This window comes from Eleutherodactylus coqui, chromosome 12, assembly GCF_035609145.1.
Source record: "Eleutherodactylus coqui strain aEleCoq1 chromosome 12, aEleCoq1.hap1, whole genome shotgun sequence".
Taxonomy (NCBI): domain Eukaryota; kingdom Metazoa; phylum Chordata; class Amphibia; order Anura; family Eleutherodactylidae; genus Eleutherodactylus; species Eleutherodactylus coqui.
The window spans coordinates 13,739,239-13,756,317 of record NC_089848.1 but is presented as its reverse complement, the minus strand read 5'-3'; the positions used below and the strand labels follow the sequence as shown (position 1 = coordinate 13,756,317).

Sequence of the window (17,079 nt, the reverse complement as noted above, 5' to 3'; positions counted from 1 at the left end):
TACTGGAGGCCTCCGTATTTGCACCCTGACGCGATCTTCCTCCGTGAACTTTTCCGAATCCTGCGCATGCGACCGCCGGCAAAACAGCGGACACATGCGCAGGAGTCGGGGAGCCCAGGAAAATTAAAATCTCCTTGCTCCCAGGCGACCAATGGTCGCCGAGAGCCTGGAGCAGTGACGGGTGGCCTCGTTGAGCGGTCCCCGGTCACGTGATAAAAAGGTAGCGATCTAACATAGTTCGGTCTCACATGACCGGATAGGAATTATATTCCACATGCGTCTGATCCGCGGTAATACGCAGATCAATCGCATTGGATTACACAATTCCACTCACATTAGTGGGTCTGAATTGCGTAATCCACACGCAGAAAAGAGAACGCAGCAGGTTCTATTTTACCGCGGATATCCGCAACATAGAGCCTATTGTGCTCCATTGTCGTGGATATACCCGCTGTCCATATGCAACTACATTGTATACGGGCTGCGGGTACCCGTGTCATCGCTAAGCGACAGTGCGGGAAATACAAACAAAAAAAAGTACTGCGAATGACCGCCTGTGTGAGTAGGCAGCTATGCGCAGTACATTACGTGGCCGTATGCAGGGTCACAGCCGGGATCCGCTGCGGGCCTCCTCAAGCGGATGCCACCTACGGCTGCGTGAGCCCGGCGTTATTCAGACCGCTCCCTGTAATATGTAATTTACAAGAAGCCCCGGGAACGTTCGCCTTCATGCAGTTCCAGGAGCAGCTTGTTGAGCGCCTTCTGTGTGAGACCGCCGCACCTCAGCAGGCTTACGGAGACTCACAGAGCGCCATTTTTTACACCCCATACCCGCCACTGAGGTCAAGAAATGACCCCCAAAAAGCATGAGAGGAGGGGGGATACCTGGTTTTATTGCCCCATGTACCCATCCCAACCAGCCTCCATAATTACCCCTGTCTTCGGAAATACCACACAGTTCACATTATTACTTTTATCTAAGATTTGGGGAACGCCGAAAAGGGCGCGGAGTGTGTGTGTGGGGGGAATATATTTAGGGAGTCAATTTTTATTCCGTACAAATGAACAATGGGGCCTGGGATTTATTCAGTTGTGCCCTGCAATCCAACGGGTGTTGCCTACATTACAGGCCTAACCATGTGTCCTATAAGTAGATTAGGGCCACAATGGGTATGTTTTTGAACACGGGACAAACGGGGGGATCCATTTTGGGGTGAATGTCTTCATTCCTATGTACACTGTACAAAAAAACAGTTTTTAAATTGACAAAATTGCCAAAAAAATGAAAATCGTAATTTTTTCCTTCTGCTTTGCTTAGATTTATTCAAATACTGTGGGGTCAAAATACGCAATACACCCCTAGATGAATTCATTAAGGGGTCTAGTTTTTAAAATGGGGTCATTTGAGGGGGTTCTTTATCCTTTTGGACGCTCAATGGCTCTACAAGTGGGCAATGGGGCCTGGAATTTATTCCGTTGTACCCTGAAACGGGTGCTCCTTCCATTATAGGCCTAGCCATGTGTCCTATAATTAGATTAGGGCCAAAGTGGGTATGGTTCTGAACACGGGACAAACAGGGGTATCCATTTTGGGGTGAAAGTCTTCATTCCTATGTGTGCTGTACAAAAAAAACAGTTTTTAAATTGATACAACTGCCAAAAAAATGAAAATTGTAATTTTTTTCCTACTGCTTTGCTTACATTTATTCAAACATTGTAGGGTAAAAATACACAGTACACCCCTAGATGAATTCGTTAATGGGTCTAGTTTTCAAAATGGGGTCATTTGTTGGGGTTCTCTGTCGTTTTGGCCGCTCAAGGGCTCTACAAGAGGGCAATGGGGCCAAAATCACCTTCATGCTAAGTTTCTGTTCTGAAAGCCACCGACTACTTCTTTCATTTTGGGCCCCGTTGTGCATCCAGACAAAAGATTAGGGCCACAATGGGTATGTCTCTGAACACGGGACAAACAGGGGTATCCATTTTGGGGTGCAAGTCTTCATTCGTGTGTGCTGTACAAAAAAAGCAGTTTTTAAAACAACAGAATTGCCAAAAAACGAAAAGCACATTTTTTTCCTTTTGCTTTGCTTGAATTCATTCAAAAATGGTGGGGTCAAAATGGGCAGTACACCTCTAGATAAATTCGTTAAGGGGTCTAGTTTTTAAAATGGGGTCACTTTGGGTTCTCTTTGGTTTTGGCCGCTCAAGAGCTCTACAAAAGTGCTATGGGCATAAAACGCCTTCAAGCAAAATTTATGTTCTGAAACACACTGACTACTCCTTTCATTTTGGGTCCCGTTGTGCATCCAGACATACGATTAGGGCCACAATGGGTAGGTTTCTGAAAACGGGAGAAACGGGGGTATACATTTTGGGGTGTAAATCCTTATTTTCATGGGCACTATAGGAAAAAAATATATCTTTAAAATGACATATTTGCAAAAATATGAAATTTTATTTTTTCTCCTCTAAATTGAATTAATTCCTGAAAAAAACTGGTGGGGTCAAAATACTCATGACACCCCTCAGTGAATACATTAAGGGGTGTAGTTTTTAAAATGGGGTCATTTGGGGGGTATCTATTATTCTGACACTCATGAGCCTTTGCAAACTTGGCTTGGTGCAGGAAAACAAAGTGTTCCTCAAAATGCTGAAAAGTAATGTTAAATTTGTATGTCCTATAAATGGTTAAAAAAAACACAAAAGTTTTTCAAGTGTGCATTCAGAATAAAGTAAAAAGATGGAAATACATATCTTATCAAAAATTTGTACAGTATGTTTGGACATATTTGAGATATTACAGTTGAAAATGTGAAAAAAAATGACAATTTTTTCAAAATTTTTCAATTATTAGTACTTTTAATAAATGTACACAAATTATAATCGGTCTCTTTTTACAACCAAAATGAAGTACAACATGTGCCGAAAAAACAATGTCAGAATCACTTGGATATGTAAAGCCTTTACGGAGTTATGCTACGTTAAACAACGCATGTCAGATTTCCAAAATTTGGCTCTGTCACTAGGGCGCAAACAGGCTTCGTCACTAAGGGGTTAAAGCAAATGTTATTATTTATCAGAGGAGCACCTATTCACAAGTGTTGGGTCTTAGGTAACTACAAAGAACCCCAGATACTAGTGGAACTGCTCATATCGGTCAGGATAACTTAAATCAAAAAACAGATTAATCTGAAATATGTGGATACAAAACCAGACTTCTGCTTGTATAGCATTTATTGATTATTATTCACAATTAACAGAGCCTAAAATTCACTCCAGATCGAATCACCCCATAACCCGCTGGAAACACATAAATAGAAAAACTTTTGCCAAGCAGTTAACATTACCTTCTGGAGATCACTGGCCATTGTTGCCAGGAGGTCCCATTGTCTCATACTGATACCACTCCCTAGGGAGTCAGTGAATATGGGCACAATAAAGAACATGTCTGCTTGGATATGGGTAATACATTTTTGTGCACCCCGGATTACTGTATGTGGATTGGGGCAGCCATGTCCTTCACTTGAGCGTGCATGCTGTTTCCATTGCTGGCTTCCGCCTTTGTGGATTTTGGTGGGCTGCTGTCATTGTTAATTATTTTGATAGACAAGTGTGGTGGCTCAGTTGTTAGCACTGCTGCTTTGCAGTGCTGGAGTTATAGGTTCCAGTTAGACTAAGGACAATATCTGGATGAAGTTTTTCAGAGTTCATGCAGGTGTTATCCTAGATTTTTACTGCCATTATCCCGATGCACAATAATTTTTAGAAAAGTGGGTCTCCTGACCCAAAAACTTCATTAATTGCTCAACACTAGTAATTGCCGTTTTCTCTGATAACCAATTAGCAGTTAATATGATTAATTAAGAATGAGTAAAAGAGATGAAAAAGGAGGGTGAAGCAAGACCAGTGAGAGTGGTGAAATAGTTCTGGAGTACGAAGTGTTTCAAATGATGGAGGTGCTGCCAACCAGATGACGCTCCAACAATGTGGGTCTGAGTATAGCAAATAGAATGTGGAAAAATACTGGTGTGAAGGTGCAACGCTCTAAACTACTAGAAGATTAAGGTCCAGTATGTGATGGTGAAAGCACTTCTTTTTTATTTAACAAAATAAAAACCAGCAGTTGAAAACGCGTTTCAGGGGTGAGCGCCTTCGTCTGTTCATCTGGATTGATCACAACAGGATGCCTGGGGGGGGGGGGGGGGGGTGACACAATAATTTTTTAGAAAAGTGGGTCTCCTGACCCAAAAACTTCATTAATTGCTCAACACTAGTAATTGCCGTTTTCTCTGATAACCAATTAGCAGTTAATATGATTAATTAAGGATGAGATAGTTTCAATTGAAACAATGAAGTGATGGCCAATAAAACTTGGGCTTTCAGTTATATGTAAAATGTAAATTAGAAGTCAGGCGTTTCAACCAGCAATTTCTAATTTTCAAAATTAGCGCAGTCGACAACTATATTTTTAAAATCAATGCTATGATACTTCAATAAAAAAAAGTTTTAATTAAGTAGAAATGCAAAGATATTTCTTAGTGATTCCAAAGTTCTTTGTAAAGCAGATCTTGTCATAACACTCTGCTGCTGTACCGAAGGGTGGCATATTAGGGGATAGCGCGCTCCCTTTATGAATAATTCATACCGAGTGCATTGTATTCTTTGTCAGGTTCATTTAAACAAATGGCACATTATTTTTTTGTGCAGTTTTCCTGTACCTACCAGTGCAATGGATCTCTCCCCATAATGCAGCGTTCTGCCGTTAAACATGGCAGCGTAGTATTATGACAAATCAGCTTTAAAGGGAACCCGTCATGTACTTTAAGCTGTTCTCACAGGGGGCAGCATAAAGTAGTGACAGGCATGCTGATTTCAGCGGTCTGTCACTAATCAGGTAAAGTGCAGTGGTTATTAAGAACTGACAGCTTGTTCCTGCAGCTCCCAGCAAGAGAGGTGTCTAGCTTATTCATGAGGTGCTGCTAGCCTTGCCCATCCCCCATAATTGACAGTTCTCTCTCTATTAGGCCTTGTTCAGACGAGTGCTGTTTTAATGCATATAGGCGCATGAAAGGATCGCGGTTATACTGCACTAAAGATCACATGAACGGGTGAATTCCAGCTATTTTAATTAGCCCGTTCACATGATCCGCGGTGCATGGTGCGTGTTATCCAGCTCCCATAGAAGTCTATGAAAAACACGCACCGAAGTTAGGTCAGGTCCTAATTTTCTCAGACCATGGATCTTAGATGTGAGTTTGCAGTCCATGTCCTATCTTTGATTGGTGTGAGCTTTTTGTGCATCTAAAATTCCTTTGTGTGAACGTTTCTATAGGAAACCATTGGTTCTATTTAGATGCAATCTTTTCACGCGCCTCTAATGCACGAAAACAGCACTTGTGTGAGCAAGGGCCTACACTGCATACTGAGAAAGCTGTCAGTCACAAGAGTTGAGTTGGACTAGCAGCACCTCATTAATTGGGACTCATCTCTTGCTGGGAGCTGCAGAAGCACACTGTAAGTTCTTAAAGACCACTGTATATTCCCACAGTGAGGGCCACATAAAGTATATGACTGGTTCCCTCTAAGCTAGGGGAAATGTAATTAATTTGTTGTTTAAGGGGTTTTCAGCATATCTAGCATATCAATTACTATTGCAACAGAATAAAAGAAATGTCAAAATTGCTGTAACTGAAAGAAGCATAACTAGCAAAATTTGGCTATTTCTGCTACTATGATTTACCAATATATCAATATTTTTACATTTTGACATTAACACATATACAATCTTAGAGTAAGAATATAACACATTGTCATGAACACATAAACGCATCCCTCCAAGTACAAGATCTGACTGTAAGCTGCATTTTTCATAATTGTGTCATGAGATAAAAATGATCATTTCCCATTCCATATTAAACCCATAAGGCCTAATGCCCACGGACAGATTTCTGCCGCGTTTCACATGGCGGAAATCCGCGGCCATATTCCACAGCTATTAGGTTCTGTTGAACCTAATAGCTTTGTTCATGCTGCGTAATTCTATCGCGGAATTCCGCAGCATGAAAGAAATTGGGGCATGTTCTATTTACCACGGGAAAATGTGCGGCCGGCTTCCATTGTAGTCAATGGAAGTCTTCCATCATGCGATACTTCTACTGTGAGCACAGCAGAAGTATCGCGTGATTATGTGTCACCGCCCACTGCCAGCGTGTCATCCCGGACGGGACTCTCGCTGCGGATCCGGAGAGGTGAGTATAGGGTCTTTGTGGGGCGACGTGTCGGACTCAGCTGCTATATTCCACTGGCGGAGTCCGACACGGCCGTGGGCAGGAGGCCTCTCCTTATATGAAACTCCTAGGCTTCAAATCGTTATTTTGTATATGCAGCGAGTAATGGAGTTTATGACTTATTTATACATTTTAGACATGAAAACAAAGTGTGTAGCAGTCCTGCAATATGAGAAACATAAATACGAGTCATTCTATGATCCAAACTCTACTTGCTCTAAAAAGGTAATACCGTCATAAATGTGTAGGCTTCAAGAATGTCATTTATATTAACATTGTTTTAGTCAGAATGAAGAAAACAAAAGAGTAAGGAAAAAAATTGTCAGCCTTCAAGTTAAAGGAAATAAGCTTTGATCTGGACAGCAGCAACAAGAGTCCTCATTACATATGATGTCATTAATGAGAACATGCAATAAAATGTGTCAAGTGGGACTCGGCAGCATACAAGTTGCACCAAGTTAACATATTTGGAGGAAGCCTATAGAGGAACAGCTTGTTTTCTCCTTTTGGAGCAATGTAGGGGATATTTGGGTGTTTGACAATTTAGGCATTCGAGTTCTAGGTAAGCCAGTTTCACACAAACATATCACAGCTGCATTTCTGTCCTGATCCAACTGCTGGGTTTATGAATCCGATTGTCACGTTCATAGACTCTTCAGTGAACCCCATGGTCAGTTTAGGTCACATGTCCATATTATGGATGCGGCCATAATACACTTATGTGAAACTAGCCTTTTTGTGAAAAGATGACATATCAAACATCCAATAGAAACTTGGGTAATGTAATTACATATGAATAACTGTAAATAAAAACTGGACATTGGTCCTCATTTATCAAAACTGTCTAACGGAACAATTGGCTTTGTTGCCCATACCATTACAATCAGCACTACCACTTCCAGGCATTTGTATGTTACCAGCACAGTTTCAGAAATCAAAGCTGAACTTTGATTAGTTGTTATGAGCAACAAGGCCAGTTTAACACTTTTAAGCCATCATATCTACTATGTAGTGCAGAGTTAGGCTAGGGCTTTACAGTGACTTTGGCTGTACACACATTGCGTGGCTAAAGATTGTACTATGGTCCTGCTATATCACATCCTAATGCAAGTGAATGCAGCCACGTTGCGACTCACAATGCCCTCCAACTGCAACCCAAAAACTGGAATAAATATATCAAGTTTGGATTTCTTGAGATTGTTGGGTTGTAGTTGCGGCAAGTTGCAATAGGGCCACATTTCTTTACAATAGGATGCAATGTAAAAGGGCCATACTGTCCTCTTCAGCAGTACGACGTGTTTCATGACCATAGTCATTGTGTAGCCCTAGCCTAAAAGGGTACAACATACTTTTTCTTGAAATAGAGGAATATTATTTTTTGCAGTGTATTATGGTTGAATTTCCATAGACAAATAAGACTCAAATTTTCCAAGTGATTCATATGAAATTGTATGATGCATTTTGGTAATTTGTCTATCATAATATCACTGGATATATAATCCTAATATTTTTAATATGGGTTCAAAAATGAAAATATATATAAAGACACCCACCTTGAAGCGGTTGATCAAATCATAACGTGTGAGTAATTCATAAAAGATGAATTTAAGTGCATGATCGCCACTAGCATCATTTAGTGCAAAAACATCAAAGGACCACTTGTCAACATTCTGCAAGAGAACATCATACAATTATTAATATAACATTAACATATAGATTAAAGTTAGAATGTATTTACAACATGTATTTTTCCTGCAGTCCACACAGTAGCACATGCATATGAGGATTTATCCACCTAGCACATGCTTTGGACATGTGAAACAAAGAGTTCATTTAACTTGAACGATCCCTATAAAAGGACCTTCGCTTGTCCCCCTTGTGTTTCTTATTGTCGTCCTATAGAGTCTTCATGGACAGGTGGCTTCTCCTCTCTCCAAGGATTTTTTAATTTCTTTCTAGAATTGGATTTGAGCAGACATTGTTCCTGCCCTTGTAAACTCATTGATGACAAAAACACCAAGGAGTTGATGGAATCTAATGAAATGTTATGTCTACAGCCCCATTTAGACACATAGATTATCGCTCAAAATTCGTTATAACCCTAAATGTGAGCGATGGTTTTGCTTTTAAAGACGGGCGTTTTTAACCTGACCAAAATCGTTGATAAATGGACGCAGCGGTCGGGCCTTTCAGTCGTTGCATTATCGTTGTGTAATGTTTGCATTGAAAACTCCCCTCAAATCGCTGGACGACTGAACGAATGTCATTTTAACCAAACGAGTAGCAAACAAGCAAAGGATGGATTTTAAGCAGACTGAAAGACAACGATGAGCGAATCTTTAACAAAAGCTGCACTACGGGCGCAAGATAGGAGCAACGATTATCGCTCAAACGGTAGCTTTTGAGTGAATTTTGAGCGATAATTGTTGTGTCTTAATGGGGCTTAAATGTAATGATAATGTTACAATACTAGAGAGAAAGGATGAGTTTATTGGAGAAAACTATACAATTCAAAGGAGACTTTAGTACACTGTTAGGCCACCTCTAGCCTAGATACTGCAATAAGGTCGAGCACAAATGCATATAGGCTACATATGTTATCCTGCGGTACAACTGCTCACAGATATTGAAACTGGACCTCTAGTACCTGCACACTCGTAGTCTGCCAAAGTTGGCATCCTAGTTGGTCCTATAAAAGCTCAATCAGCGATAAATCTGCTGAATGAGCAGGCCAAGGAAGTGTGGCAACCTAGTGGGGGTATTCCTGAGGAACCCTTACTGTGAATTATCCTGCTGAAAAATGCCTGTTGGAAGTCTTTCCATGAGAGGCAACATATGTGGCTGCAGAATTTCCTGCACATGTCGCCACGTTGTTAGTGTCCCTTATATCACTACTAGGGGTGCCCGACTGTCGTATGTTATATGGGATGGATCCCCACATCATCACAACAGCAGTTGAGGCAGTGTGTCATTCCACAACAAGGACAGGATTGAAGTGCTCACTAGAAGGCCTCCATATTGGAACTCGACCATCATCGACTCCTAAACAGAAGCTGGATTAATTGCTAAAGATAATCTGATTCCAGTCCATACAGGCCAGGTTTCTTGTTCTCAATACCACTGTAAATGAAGGTGTTGTTGTTGGGGAGTTAATCGCAGGACATGCAATAGGAGGGGGTGGTGACGCCAAATTATCTTCTACTAAGCACCTTGAAATAGTCTCGCAAAGAAAAGGTTCTGTAATGAAGGTGCCACCTATGTCTGGATGGTGGACAATGAAACTATTGAATCTGCCCATGCATATTGGTGGATCAAACAATCCACTCTAATGGTGGTTTTTCTGGGCCGGCTGGCCATGCCCTCACATAACCACTGCTTCTAACACCTCCTAACAGCTTGGTCAGAATCACCTAGATGGTGGTCAATTTGTTGAACAAAACCATCCTGGTTCTGTCATTCCAATGATGTGCCCCGTCTCAAAGTCAATTAACTGGGCATAATCTCTTAGAGTGAATCGTAGAGGTATTTCTAGCAATCAACGATCTCTCAACAAGAAGTACACTACACAAACATGGCCTCTGAGAATGTTTTTATGGGGCAATGAGTGGAGCATTTTTCCCACTTCTCGTGGCAAGACCCCGTGTCTAATCAGAACACAACTGTAATCATTTACTTAGCCGCCTGAGACATAACCGCATGCTGAGTTTTGCATCACTCTGACATTTCTGTCTGGGTGGATTATTTTTTTTGCCAACGAGTGATTTTATGCATGTGATTTTCTTTTGAACACTGTGCAGTACTGGTAGATGCTCTTCACAGATGGGGTCATTTATTACAGACTTTCTATTCATATGTTAGTCTTTAACAGAAGTGAGCTACTGAGCATGCATTTGATAGGGACATAAATCCCAAAAGCACAATAATTTTCAGATATGCTACCTTACACATTGGTTAAGTATTCATGTAACATCTTTAAAGACAACAGGTATAAGTATGCCAAGAAAAGCCAAAGCTAGGAAGCTATTTCATTGAAGAAGCCCTCTGGGACTACAATATTGATTGCCTATTTTCCCATTTTTTGTAGGAGGGAAGTACAAAATCACCCTCTAGTTAAATCTTCTATCTTGATTGCTAAAGTTGTACAGTCTATGGATAAGCCCTCATTTGGTGGGGTCCTGTAGTCTAATGTGTATGTGCACCATAAGATTCACAAAGTTAGAACTCAATTCTTAAGTAAAGAAGGAAACACTCTGAGTGATTGAGCGTAGCTTGCAGAATGCAGATATAAATTTTAATGACAGTTGAATGGAAGACATTTTATTTCTGTACGGCTCATAAAGTCCATTTATCAAGTGTATACTTAAGTAACAAGAGCGTCCAACAGCTGCAAAATCGAACAAAAGAGTTACAAAGACCATCTACTTTGCTGAAACTGAAGAACAAATGAGATCATGTATTGTATGTTAATGTATCCAGAAGGTAGTTAAATATTCCAGTAATTGTCTTTTGAAATATAGCCGTAGCTGTGGCTTTCTCCATTCTAGAAGTAAATGTAATTGGGGGCCATTATGTCTTTAGCTCAGCTTGGAATCATTTATTTGAAGCAGTGATGTCTCCATTTTTATAAAGACTCAGTAGAAACAGTGATTGGGAATATGTTATGTATGACTTACACATATAAATGTATAACTACTGAGGCGTATGCTTAAAGAGCTTTACAGCAATAGCCAGGTCAACTCAGTCCATGCTCAGAGAATCGATGCAGCCAGCTGTTTCAGCATTTGGTTCTCATCTGCTTGAGACTGGTAGCTAGCCATGCATTATAAGGCTGAGTGATACTGTGATCACTGAAGAACAAATTATTAAAGCATTATTGCTGGCTCTATAGTTATCAAACGGTGCAGAAATAATGCAGAACAGATCCTGAAGATACAGCATTAGGAAATCAGTGGCCCAATACACTTCAAGGCTCCATAATTAAAGATACATACTTTTTTTTTTTTTACGGTTGTTTATTCAGCTTATCTATGTGAAATTACACAACCAAGACCGAGGTCAGTCTGGGTGGTATCCGGCTTTCCCAGGCAAAATCAGCAAGGTCATTATATCATTTGTAGAGTGCACACGGACGGATTTGCATTAGAGATTCCGGAGCGTCTGCCTCTAGAATTCAGCAGCAAATACCTTCCAAAGCATGCTATGGAAAAGCATTTTTTCCTGCCAACAAGCGGAAATCAATTGCAATTTTCCGCTTGCAGCGGATAAATCGCAGCATGCACTATTTTTAGGCAAAATCAATGTGGACGGCTTCCGTTGAAGCCAGTAGGAACTGTCCGACCTGCGGCCATTCCGCAATCATCATTGCAGAAAGGTTGCGGAATCCGCATCATCACCTAGCAATGGTGCGGCATAATACTTACTGCGCAAGTGCGTCTGTGCGACGGACGGCACAACCACAGTACAGAATATGAAGAATCCGGAGAAGTATGTGGGGTCATCAGTCGGGCTCAGGGTCGGATTTCGCTGCGGGATCCAACCCAGTCATGTGCAAGTGGCCTAAGTAATGCCTAAACATATTTGGATTTAAATCACAATAGCATGTTGGAAAACATTTGTGTCCAAAAATTGTTCTTATGTAATTATTTCTCACTAATATCATGGCCCATGAATAAGATCTTCTATAAATTCCATGTTTCGGTGTAGATATTTATTTGCCACTATGAATCATATTTTATTACAAACACTGTCTCACTGCAGACAATCCTTTTTAAAATATGGCCCATCTGATCATCCCAAATCCAACGAGCAATGCCCCTGGCAAACAGCTGACTTTGTGAAGCTGTTGCCAGCCAGACAAGGGTGGCTTAAGTTGACCAGAGCTGTCGGCACTCACACAGAGTGGCTTTACATTCTGGCTGATAAACAGTGGTCCCAGGTAGGTAGTTTCCTCACGAGACAATCCCTTTAATTAAAGAGGCACTTTCAGGTTTTGTTTATTTTGGGTAAATCTATCACAATGTTTCCGACCTCTTCTGTAAAGAATCCAGCTCTGTAGCTTATTCCCTCCACAATGTGCATTCTGCACTTTTTTCTGGTCTCCTGCTCACATGACGAGCACTCTGACTCTACTCTGTGTTCTGCAGTTAATGGGTCAGCTTTTGTCAACTGCCATAAAGATGCTATTATGTTGGAAACACAGTCTAGAATAAGTTGTTTTTTTTACACATGTTAAAGAACTTTAACATGAAAGTTTTCTGTCTCTCAGTAGCATTCTAGAGAAGGATGACCTCCACCACCTATCTGGAATACAACAGTCTAAGTACAGCTAACCATACACTTTATATTGCTGATGGCTATTCCTCCCCATCCCCTATAAACATGCATGCTCAGCCGAAGGTGCATGTGTTCTCAATATGGGAAGAGAGGATCAAGCCACTGTCAGACAGCTCTGGTGGCAGATTATTCCCTTGATAACAAAAGAATCGGGTACCAGGGCTCGAACCGCCAACCTCTTGTGTTCCACTTGGCAGCTCTCTCCACTAGGGCTATACCAGGACTTTGACAGTTCCCTTACTGAAACCTAGCATTGTTCTGTATTTCTCAGTTACCTAGTTCCTGCCTCCTGGTCCTGACCCTGCTCCTGTTCCTGATTGCACTTCCTATATAAGCCTAGCCCTGCCACTCCTTCAGTGCGTGATTGTTGTGTTCCACCTCCGTGATCAAGCTCCTCTTCCTCCGGCTCCTCTACAAGCATACGGATACCTACTGCTGTTGACCTTTGGCTTCCATTGACTACGCTTCCATCTCATCCATTTGTACTGCATACCGTGACTTCCCGATAACGATTCCCAGCTATTCTGACTACTCTCCAGTGACCAGCTTGGCTACTACACCTGCAGCTCCAATCCAGCAACATGCGATAAGATAATCACGCCCCCTAAAATGGAATCCGTAGTAGCCACGCTCAGGAAACAGGTCACAGAGCTCCAAGAGTTCTGTGCCTCCTATCAGGAAAGGGTTGCTGTTATGTAACGTGAGATCGAGGGGTTAGAGAGGCAACTCGTGGGGATGCGCAATTCAAGATCCAACGTCCTCATGCCATTGCTACCCAAATTTGCTGGAGATCATCGCCAATACTGAGGTTTGCTAAATCAATGCCGGATATATTTCCAGGTGCAACCCACCTTGTTTACCAGTGACAGGAAGAAGGTGTTGTTCATCATTAACTTCCTCACTGATGAGGTGCTCACATGGGCCTCTCTGTACATACAGGCTAACAGTAATCTGCTTGACAGTCTTGATGCCTTCACGACCACTGTGGGTCATATTTCTGATGATCTGAACTGCTGTGCCATGGCCAAAGGGAGATTACACAACCTATGACAGGAGCGACGTTCCGTTGCAGACTTTACAGCAGAGTTTCATTGCTGGGCGATTGATACCACGTGGAATCCTGCTGCACAACAGAGCCAATTTCGTCGGGGATTATTGAAGTGGGTAAAGGATGAGCTTGCCAGATTGGAGACTTCTGACAACCTGGGAGACTTCATTTAACTGTGCATCCGGATTAACCAGAGACTTCCCAAACGTCGAAAAGAGAGACTGTGGGGTTGGGGCTCTAAAACTCCTTATTCCTTCAGACAATCCACATTGAGTCCTCCGCCGAGGACTGAAGCCACATCAGAACCGATGCAGGTCGATGTCATCCGAAACACCTTTCCACCGGTAAAAATGAAAGACGCTTTAATGAAAGTAAACATTCTATATTGGCTAGAGACACTATAGCAGTTTGGATGGTAGCCCGTAATATGTATAATCTGCCATTTAAAATCTCTAAGCATATGGACTTGTGGAACCACCCAGAATATAAAGAGGGAAGGCAAAACAAAATGTTTAAAACATGGCGACAGAAGGGTGTTCTAAAAGTTCAACACCTTATTCACCCAGAAGCTCCTAGATATAAGAATTTTAGGGAACTGTGCAAAGAATACAATCTACCGGCGACACATTTCCTCCCATATGCTCAAGTACGAAACTTTCTACAGAAAAGACTAACCGATATAACTAAGGAGGCAATATCCAACCCCATCGATACACTAGTTAAAAATCTTTCACATAAATATTCAATTTCTGTCCCATCCAGACCTTGGGGATCTATATCCATGGATTTTATAGTGAATCTGCCCCCCTCAAAAGGGATGACTACTGCCCTTGTGGTCGTGGATCGACTCATGAAGATTCATTCCCATAAAGAAGATTCTCACAAGCAAGCACACAGCAGAGTTGATGATCCAGGAAGTTTTACAATTACACGGAATTCCGGATAATGGGGTCTCTGACAGAGGGGCCTAGTTCACCTCAAAGTTCGGGATACATTTTTTGCTCAGCTCTGGGTATTACTGTAAATCTCTCCTCTGCCTTTCAGCCGCAGTCTAACGGCCAGACGGAAAGAACAAATCAGACTCTGGAGCAATATCTTGCCTGCAATATCTCCCATCTACAGGATGACTGGGTAGATTGTTTGTCAACAGCAGAGTTCACCTACAACAATGCTTAACACAGTTCAACCGCCCAGAGCCTGTTCTATTCCAACTACAGTACACATCCCATCTTTATTCCTGGCCTCCCTATCAACACTCTTGTCCCAACAGTTAATCATAGACTGACAGCATTAGCAGAAATGCAGAAGTAACTAAAAGAAACCTTAAAGGAAGCCCAGAATACCTATAAGAAGGCGTCCAACCGTCATCGCCAAGCAGCTCCTACTTTCCAGGTTGGAGAAAAGGTGAGGTTAGCCTTCAAGAACCTGAAGGTTCATGTACCATCTCCCCAGCTTGGCAAAGATTCTTAGGACCTTTCCCAATTGCAGCAAGGGTCAGCCAGGTGGCTGAAGCTCCTGGGCAGCCTGAGGATTCACCCTGTCTTTCATATTTCCCTACTAAAGTCATTTCATGAGAATACTCCTGTGAGTACGTGGTAGAGAAGATTCCAGACTGCAGACTGGTAAAATACAGTACATTGTGAAGTGGCAAGGGTATGAGCCAGAGGAGAACTCCTGGGAGCCAGAGTTCTCATCTGCATAACCCTCGTGCATGCTCCGAGGCTCACAAAGGAGTTTCACAGGAGATACCCAGGGAAACAGGCAGCTTGGATGCCCAGAGGCCATCTTAAGGAGGGGGGCTACTGTCAGGGCTCAAACCAACAACCTCTTGTGTTCCAGTCGGCAGCTCTCTCCAGTAGGATATCCCAGGACTTTGACAGTTCCTCTGCTGAAACCTAGCCTTGTTCTGTATTTCTCAGTTACCTAGTTCCTACTTTCTGGTGCTGACCCCGCTCTTGTTCCTGATTGCACTTCCTATATAAGGTTAGCCCTGCCACTCCTTCAGTGCGTGATTGTTGTGTTCCACCACCTTAATCAAGCTCCTCTTCCTCCACCTCTTCTACAAGCATACCGATACCTACTGTTGCTGACCTTTGGCTTCCATTGACTACACTTCCGTCTTATCCATTTGTACTGCATACCGATACCTACTGCTGTTGAGCTTTGGCTTCCATTGAGTACGCTTCTGTCTCATCCATTTGTACTGCATACCGTGGCTTCCCGATAATGACTCCCAGTTAATCTGACTACTCTCCAGTGACCTGCTCGTCCACTACACTTGCGGCTCCAAACCAGCAATGGTAAGATGCGACATTGGGTCTGTTGCAATTCGATATGTCTGACCCTTCTTTCCCCTAACATCTGCTATCAGGTGAGAGTTTGCTATACACATTAGATGTTTGGTTGGTCCTTCTGAAACTTGTAGGTTCGGTCAACATTCATTTAATGCTTATGGCCACCTTTAGAAAAGCCTGAGGGAGGGGAAATCACTTCTTTTAAGATTACGAATAATTAAAGGCAACCTGTCATCACATTTTAGCCCCATAAACAATGTTATGGGGCTCAAACATAAGGGAAGGGGGAGCTCAGGGAGCAAAGTTACAAACTAACGGGTGCTCTTTTCAGCTTGCTGTGTGCACTGCACGCACTCTCCTATTCATCTTTATGGCAGAGCGTGTGCACACAGCCGGTTGAAGAGAGTCATGCTGTGTGTGTGACAACTTTGAGGGGACACAGCACAAGAATGGGGTGCCCGGTGAATATAAAACATCACTTCTGGGCTCCTTATTCCCTTACATTTGAACCCAAAAACGTAGTTCATGGGGCTCAAACGTAATGACAGGTTTCCTTTAAAGCTTTGCGTTTCCTCAACAATTGAGTGCAGCCTCATAAGCTGAAATCCTGTGTGCAGAGTCTGGGCAATACTGGGGGTCCTCATGTCTAGTGCATCACAAATGAGGGCATGGTGTTGCTAACTGATCCCGGTAGTTATTATTGCACTGGGAATGCCTTCTAGGATCTCTTCATTAGGTAATGTTCTATGGTTTGTGTTATTTTATATATAATAATCCTGTAGTGTACAATCCCTTTAGGATTTGCAGTCTCTTAAAAATAGTACTGATTCTTACAATATTTAACAGTAAAAATTGGAAACAAATCATTTATTTAAACCGCACTATTTAAGGTAAATGACCGTGTAAGTAAGCAGAAGGAGTTAAAATTAAGTTTTGCTTTGGAAATGATGCGCGTCAAAGTAGAGTCTATGGCCCGTGGCCAGACTTAATTCACTCTTAAGTAAAAGTGATGGTGTGTATTCAGTCTGTATAAATTCATGCGTACCTAAATCTCATTGTTCCAGACCGGCATTAAAGATTCAAATCTTTAAATTGGAACTTTGGTTCTACGCTCCAT

At 42.0% G+C, this 17,079-nt stretch overlaps 1 protein-coding gene across 1 annotated transcript in view; it reads right to left on the bottom strand.

Annotated features, from left to right (window-relative positions):
• Nucleotides 1-17,079, bottom strand: part of PDE1C (phosphodiesterase 1C) — a 779,225-nt gene that overhangs the window by 165,416 nt on the left and 596,730 nt on the right. Inside the window, exon 7 of the mRNA XM_066584468.1 lies at nucleotides 7,841-7,957. Coding sequence (XP_066440565.1) covers nucleotides 7,841-7,957 — 117 coding nt within the window. The remainder of the gene's footprint in view (nucleotides 1-7,840; nucleotides 7,958-17,079) is intronic.